General features: G+C 37.4%; 1 protein-coding gene across 1 annotated transcript; it reads left to right on the top strand.

The window, feature by feature from the left end:
* The first annotated feature begins 509 nt into the window (after nt 1-509).
* LOC101986078 (vomeronasal type-1 receptor 4-like) lies at nt 510-1,448 on the top strand. The gene has a single exon (XM_005371952.1). The coding sequence runs from the start codon at nt 510-512 to the stop codon at nt 1,446-1,448; it is 939 nt and encodes a 312-aa protein (XP_005372009.1).
* Nucleotides 1,449-8,488: the final 7,040 nt, after the last annotated feature.

The following is an 8,488-nucleotide window of genomic DNA, read 5'->3' on the forward strand; positions in this document are numbered from 1 at the left end:
CTCCCAAGTGCTGGGATTAAAGACGTGCGCCATCACCGCCCGGCTTGTATTAATTTTCATAAGATATATTTTAAGAATAGATATATTTAAGTTCTGTGGTCATTATTGAAGTTGTATTCTTTTATATAATATTATATATCCAATATCAGTATTTTCTGGATTTGTGTTTCTTTGTATGGGCTGTCACTTTTCATTGTTTCTAACAGGTCAACACCGTATTGACTCAAATGCTCCATTTTCTGTGAAAATTAATGAATGTTCTTCCATCAATACATGCATTCTAAGGTATCAAGCATTCCTAACAACCATACATACATGGAAAGTACCTACTATAAGAATTTTTTGAATGAGGTCATTTTATGTGGTCTAGGCTGGCCGTCAACTCCCGAAGTTAATGTATCCTCTATTTAAGCCTCTTAGTATTAAAGATTTCTTCTTCCCCAACAAAACTGCAAGTATTTTTTTATTCCTTCTGCCAAGACAAACAGCTTGTCTATAGTCTGAAAGAAATGGCGCCGAATCACATGACAGACATCTGGAACCTCATAATTGGACTCATTTTCTTATCACAAACAACAATTGGAATTCTCGGAAATTTCTCACTTATGCTCTACTATGTAGTCCTTTACTCTAAAGAACGTACGTTAAAGCCCGCAGATATGATTCTTTTCAATCTAACAACAGCCAATATCATGATCATTCTCTCATCAGGATTGCCCCACACAATAACTCCTTTTGTGTTGAGGCAGTTATTGAATTATTTTGGATGTAGATTAATTTTTTACATTGAAAGAGTTGGCCGGAGTTTGTCCATTGGAACCTCCTGCCTCTTGAGCGTCTTTCAGGCCATGACGATCAGTCCCAGGGAATCCTGTTGGAAGGATCATAAAGTCAAAGTTTCCAGGTCTATTGGCTGCATCATTTCCCTACTCTGGCTTTTCTACATATTGATGCATTTCATTTTCTTTATCTACCCATTTATTAGAAGGAATGACAAAAACATGACAAGAACACAAGATTTTGGACACTGTCTTATTGTACTACACAATGAAATCATTAATTTACTGTTTATAGCATTGGTGGTGTTCCCAGAAGTCCTTTTTTCTGTGCTCATCATCTGGTCCAGTGGCTTCATAGTTGTCATCTTGTATAGACACAAGCAGAGGGTTCAGCACATCCGTAGAACACATGGTTCAAGCAGAAACTCCCCTGAGTCCAGAGCCACAAAGAATATTTTGGCACTGGTGTCTACCTTTCTTATTTTTTATACATTATCTTCCATCTTACAAGGCAGCATTACTTTTTCATATGATCACAACTGGTGGCTGATGAACATCACTTCATTTACTTCTCTGTGTTTTTCATCTTTTGGGCCATTTGTTCTTATGAATCATTACTCCATTGTATCCAGATTCAGTTTTGTCTGTTACAGTAATAAAAATTATTGAACCATGTTTTAAGTACGTAAATTGTCATAGAGTCAGTGTGAGTTCACTCAGGTCCATGGAATGAAGGCAGAGCCACTTTAAGGATGATTTTCACCTTTCCATCTACAGGGGGCTCAGCATCTCTCAGACTGAGATGCTCTCCCTTAGATCATGGCATTTTTATTTTTACGTAACTTAACACTTTTAGCAAGTTCATTTTCACACCACAAACACCGTATCTGAGTATCTCAAAGGGATAATGCCAAATAAAAATTCTCTATTCAGCATACCAACCAGTGTGCAGGAGCTTTTCCAGTGCCAACTTTTGCTTAGTCTTTGAACCCCTTAGGAAACTCTCAGATAAAGCTACAAACAGAAGGACCCAGAGACAGAGTAGCAATCACAAAAGGCAGATAAAAGAAGGCTAGGTGAAAATACTCCTCTAGAGGCAAGCCAGTTGTATCTATGTATGGATTCTCCTTACAGATTCCCCTTCTGTTTGTACTTTAAATTATGCAGCATTACAGCAAAATATGGCCTCTTTTCTTTCTCTGTTACAATCTTGTGTAAGTCAAAAGACACGTTAAAGCCAATAAGGTTACTATTGCAAACAGAAGAGTGATACTTGCTAAAACAAGTAATCTATTAAAGTTATCCATGTGGCTGAATGAGGCTATGATGTCTGCAAGCGTTCCATAACATTCATTCCTGTCATATCAGGTAAGTTTTTTGTAAACCTTTTCTTAATTTCTTGCTGTAAATCATAAACCATTTGAAAAAATTTGGGTAACCCAACAAATGCATCTTAACCTTTTCCCAAAATGTTTGTTTTCATTAAATGTTAGAGGTGTAAAATAATAATATGCAACATACCAATCACATTTCCATTTTTCTGCTCTTTCAATATTTCCAATAGATTCCCTAGCAATATAACAGTTTCTCACAAATCAGCTAATTCTTTAACGACCTCACTATCTATCTTATTTTGTTAGGTTCCAAAATACTGCTGATTGTTTTTGTCAGTCTCTAACAAACTCAACAGTTTGAATTTCTTTATGAAAGAACTCTCTGGCTGTTGCAGCACCAGCAGTAATTGTAATAATTCCCAAAATAACAACAACAACAAGTCCAACCATTTGACATGTTCTTCTTAATATTTCATCACCGAGCTTCTGTGTCAGGATCATCACAGGTGAATCCCATAATGACCTCAACAACTTCCTGGTATTCAGATAGCTGGCCTTACTCTAAGCACGTGTGAACTTTCAAAGGTTATGTTTGAAGATAAACTAGAATGAATACAGGCATTAAGGGTACAGCATTCACAAGTGATGCTGCTATTACTAGGGTGCCATTATACAGGCTGCTTCAATGGTAATTAAAGTAATGATACACATTCCATAGAAGGATGGTTTTGATTTAGTCTAAAAGACAAAAGTATACTTATTATCCTTAATGCTTAACTTTTCTTCCCATGCTTTAAGAAGATTGGAGGCACTTGCTGATTTCTGAATTGAATTGCCATATCACAGGAGAAGACTTGACATCCCAACTAATTTCATTGTATATGTGCATTAACAAAAGGACTGTTTTCTACATTTCCATTCAAATTACGCTGTTGCCATCTTAACTTTGAGTGAGAACATTTTACTTGAGAGCCATAAGGGTGCCAATCATTGATGCCTTTGTGGGAGATATTGATCATCACTCAAGGTTTCTCATTCTTACATTGTTGCCAATACCTTCAGTCAGATTCCTTGTTAGTAACCCTCATCTCACGGAATGGTAGGTTTATGAAACTAGTAGCATTAATCTCATGACCTTCAAAACTAGATGCCTAAAGCTTATAAACCATACTATGATTATTTTAGATAGTATTAACTATAGATAGACATACTTGAAAGATTAGACTTGGGCATTAAATTTAATTTCCCATACTTATAGGAATTTCTTGTGCTCCCACAATGTAATTCATAATCCATTCCCCATCCTTCACTGGCTGAGAAAGACCTTGGTGATCATAAGGACCACATAGCTGTGGCGCATGCCTTTAATCCCAGCACTCGGGAGGCAGAGGCAGGCGGATCTCTGTGAGTTCGAGACCAGCCTGGTCTCAAGAGCTAGTTCCAGGACAGGCTCCAAAGCCACAGAGAAACCCTGTCTCGAAACAAACAAACAAACAAACAAACAAACAAAAAGACCACGTAGCTAAGAAGATTCATTAATCATCACAAAAATATGGTTTCGGAACATATGCCCCATAATTGTGATCGGTCCCTTTTACCAGCAGTGTAGTCAAGGATAGCATAGCAAGGATCAAATTTGTAGCATTCAAATGTTTCTGAGTCATATGCATTATCTCCTCTCCTTTGTCACAACAAGTTCTCAAGCTGCTTTCAGTTGTGAAAATTCACTGTCCGCTTCAAAGGCTTTTGGTATCATTCCCCGCCCCTGAGGCATCTCAGTAGCTGAAGTTATCAGCATCCGAGAGATTCCTCTCACTCATATGTAAGCTTTATGAATTTTGATGTTGTCCACAGCTTCTTCTCTCCTGTAGAAACACAAGTATAACCACATATCTATGATAATACCTTCCCCCTTTTTGCATACTGATGTCAAGGCATATTGTAGCACATTGGCTGATTTATTTCGGCAGTCTTATCTATACAGCTGTTGTTCTCTTTCATTAGCCTTTAAAAATGTATAGTTAGTAGAGCAATAGGCAGTCTAAACTTGAAGGTCCTCACAGACCCATTCTGTTTAACGAGCATCTCCTTTAGAGTGTGATTAGAACTTTCAACAAAAACTTGTTATATAAGATTATATGGTATCCATGTAACATATTGTATTTTGTAACAAGCAAAAAATGTTTCATTTTACTGGAGACTTAACCTGGGTCATTATCAGTTTTAATTTTTATCAGTATGTCCATTATAGCCATTGTTTCTAATAAGTGTACAATTATAGAATCAGCCTTTTCAGAGCTTAAGGCTGATGTTCATGAAAATGCAGAATATGTTTATCAATAGTATGATGAATGTGTTTTAATTTTCCAAATTCTGCTAAATGAAATACATCATTTTGCCAAATTTCATTCTTTTGTGTATCTTTAGGATTAGTTCCTGCAGGCAAAGGAACTTGACTTTACAAAGAATAAGCAGGACAGATTTTTTTTAAAAAAAAATTTCCTTAGCTTTATGACAAGTAGTAGTAATTTTTTTTCTTTAAGGCCCTACTATTAACATGATTATTCTCATGAAATTCTCTTAATTCAAACACATTTCCTATCACCAATTGACAAATCCTTCACTTTCATTTGCTAATGGCCCAGAAAACTGTGGATGAGTAATTATATTTAAGATATTCAATAAAGTCTAACAAAACCATCAGGATGACAAACAACTCTGAATTTTTTAACTGAATCATATGGACATTGAGTTGTTTTACTGATGTTTCCTGCTTTGGTTGTTTATCATTACCTGTGGAAGAATGTTATAGTGATAATCTCTTTACTGGCCCTGGCATTGTTATAAGTAGCAATGTAAAAGCAATCCCCAGCTGTAAAGATGACATAGGATGAATTATCTTATTAATAGCTCTTAAATCAGTCAATATTCTCCATTTTCCAGATTTACGTTTTATTATAAATACAGGAGAATTCCATGGACTAGTAGTTTTCTCAATGTGACTAGTATCTAAAAATTCTTGTACCAGCTAGTCAAGTAAATATAATTCTTTTTAGTTAAGGGTCACTGAGTCACCCATACAGGCTTAATAGTCAACTATTTTAAAGGCAGAGCAGTTGGGTTATTGACTGTGGTCCTTATTCCAAATTTGGATAGTCAATTCTTATTTTGTCCTGCTGCTGAATCACCTGTATAGCCTGTTATTTTCCCTGACAATTTTTGCAATATCATTTGCAGGAACATGCCCCATTTTTAGCTTCATTTTATGAGTTCCTTTTGGAATTGTAGGAATATTAATTTTAGCTCACTCACCATTGTTGATAACAATTCTCTCCATCATAAATTCATTGCTATTTCAGCTACATAAGACTTCAACATCCCTACATCTTCTTTAAGCCCTATACATTTAAACTACTCAACAATCTGTTTTACCTATGATTAGGTTCCAAGGAAGACTTATGAACAAAGAAGAGACTTCTTGCAAAATTCAGTTGGATCCTGGATTTTTGAGAAAATTTAGTTACATCAGCATCAAAATCAAATAATCCTTCAATTTCTGTCCCACTTAATTTTATTCTTAATTTAGGCCTTTCGTCATTGATGACCATTTGCCAAAATGTCTTTTTTTCCAGCCCTTCCAAAACTTTCTGTTCTACTTATTAGATCTGTATTTTGCCTTTTAAATATTGGAGTAATAATAATTGGTATATTGATCATCAGTTTCTTTTTGCACTGTATATTTCACAAAACACATAATTTTCATTTCTATCTGGTAATCTTCATCTACAATTCCTGGGTGTACAAGAAATCCTTAAGATATTAAGTTGCTTCTTCCCAATCTTATTCCTACTGTTCCTGGGGAATGATGACCATCTTATAAACAAGGAATTTATGGAGCTAGTGCAAAATGTTTATCTACTGCCAGTTCTTAAAGCAGTGCTCCCAAAAGTGTCATGAATTGCATATCCAATGCTGAGCCCATGTTTCCCTGATAGCTCTGTTGATGAGTCATTCCACTGATGAGGGGAAATTGGTAACAGTGTTGTTTGTTCCTTGGCTCTGAGCTAAGCCCTACAAGTTTTCCAATTGTGAAAAAGTACCATGTATATCTTTCTTTACCTGACATTCAGTATATCTTTCTTTACCTGACATTCATTAGCTCGGGTTTTTTTTTTTTTTTGCCACATCAACAAATTCCTGGGGTTAGAGGCGTTCTACTGTGACTATCCTAGGAGGTGGAGGTGTCCTTTTTCATAATAGAATAAAAATAATCTTCCTTAAATGTCCCAATTTTCCACAGATAGAGCATCTTGTATTCTAGGATCTAAGACATTTAACTAAGGCTTGACCAATTATATGAGAATTAGAGTCTGTGCATCCATTATCAGCAGTAACTTTAATCCATTCCTGTAAAGGAGCACCCTGACCTTCAAGGCCTTATGGCCTTTGACATTCTTTTTTAGCATTCTGAAATCCAAAGACTCAATTAGTACCTTTCTAGCTTTAGGATCAGCCACTACTCTACGCACTGCTGTAGTTAATATTAGGAAAAAATTCAGTGTAGGCTTATCCTGCAGTTTAGGTGATTTTGTAAAGGAGATAGATCTTTTCTGTGATTGCTCACCTTACCCCAAACCCTTAAGGTCACTAAACACCACTGCGTGATGCTGACAGCATCAAACTGTACCTGTCTGTGCACAGACCCCATCCTTCACTGTATTCATTCCTCTGGTCTGATTCTGCTGTTCCATGGCTACTGCTTTCTCTATTCATCAAGCAAGACATTGCAGTTGAGGACTACCTTCTAGTATAGCTGCCATAAGATCCTTCCAATCTTGTGGAATAACTATTCCAATTAGCCCAGTTATTTAAAAGCAGTCTTAAACAGGATGAATGCATCCCATATGTCACAACAGCTGCCTTTATTCTTTTCAGGTCTTTCGTGTCCATAGGTCTCTAATCAATATTAACATAACATAAAGCAGGGTTGGATTACATATACAGTATTTTTGTAAGAGATTTAAAAGTACATACCAGTTTAAAATAGACTTATTGCTTTTTTAGTCTTGAACGAGATATAATGAACAGACTATTCAAACATTTAACAGTAAGTATACATTCATTTACACACAGTTGAATTTAAGTTGTATACACATACACACACAGCTAAAGCTAACTTATGTTCATACATAAAGTTAACTAAAAAGTCACATGCTGGATAGAAACTTTCTAATCTGCTTGTTTGCTGATAGAAATTAGAAATCTCTCACTTTAGGTTGTTATTTAAGGGGTATGTAGGTCATTTGTTAGTGCAAAAGTGGTTAAGGTTAGAAATCTTTAAGTAAGGCAGAGATTTTAGGGTCTGTAAAAGACACCCTGGAGGGAGGTTGGACAGATAGTTTTAGGTCTATTCCCCAAGTCTAGATTCAATGGATATATATACAGGAATGTCTTTGAGATAAAGCAACAGTCAAGAGATATGTCAAGAACACCCTAAGACTCATCAGCTCATGAAGGCCATTCCTAGAAGCCATTACTACAGTCCAGAAGCCAGATCTCAGTCCTCAGCCATGGGGAATAATCAGAGATGAATGTCAGCAAAAGTTGACTTGGAGAAGGGGTCCTTACTATTTAGCCAGCGGGTGCAGCGACTGAGCCGCCATAGAAAGTTGGAGAGTGGTCCAAGTCCAGGATCCCTACAAGCCTAAGGCTACCTGCCCATGGGTGGAAGGGAACATGAAGAGATCCTGACCAAGTCATACACTAATGCTACCACTTATAACTGGCAGGTGACCCTACGGCCCGTATGAGGGGCAGTGGTTCCAAGAGGGAAAGAGGTGGACCACCCAAGGCTTTGGTGGGTTCCCTTGTAGGTGGGAGACCGCAGTGGGTGAGAGACAGACAGATAAACCATGAAGAGAGAGCTGGGGAATGGAGTCTATTTCGTGAGTTATGGAGGGGGGTGGGAAGAGGAGAAGAGAAAAGGGAGAAAGAAAGGAAGAAGGGAGAGAGAGACAGAAGCTGCCTCTCCAGAAGAAGGGCAGACAGAGAGAGAGAGAGCAGGCAGGAGATCTGCTTGCCTTGGTGGAATGGTGGTGAGGTTGGGAGTGGGCAGATTTTGTCTCTTAAAGGGTCAGGGTGTCCAGGTGACAGACCAGGCCAGCAGATTACAACACCACCCACTACTCTCTTCTCTTTTCAGCACCTTTCCCACCCCCTAATATACAAGGATCTTTGCATACTACCCCCTTCTTAAGTTCTCTCTCTTCAGGTAGCATTGGTAGGTGCCACTTAACTCTCAGCCAAGCTCAAGTCTCAACATTTCAAACTGATACAAGCTGCTGGTCTGATTCTCCTAAGGTATACAAGGATCAT

This window comes from Microtus ochrogaster, unplaced genomic scaffold, assembly GCF_000317375.1.
Source record: "Microtus ochrogaster isolate Prairie Vole_2 unplaced genomic scaffold, MicOch1.0 UNK144, whole genome shotgun sequence".
Classification (NCBI taxonomy): domain Eukaryota; kingdom Metazoa; phylum Chordata; class Mammalia; order Rodentia; family Cricetidae; genus Microtus; species Microtus ochrogaster.

Coding starts and splice junctions, on each gene's coding strand:
- LOC101986078 (XM_005371952.1), top strand. CDS start 510: ATGGCGCCGAATCACATGACAGACATCTGGAACCTCATAATTGGACTC.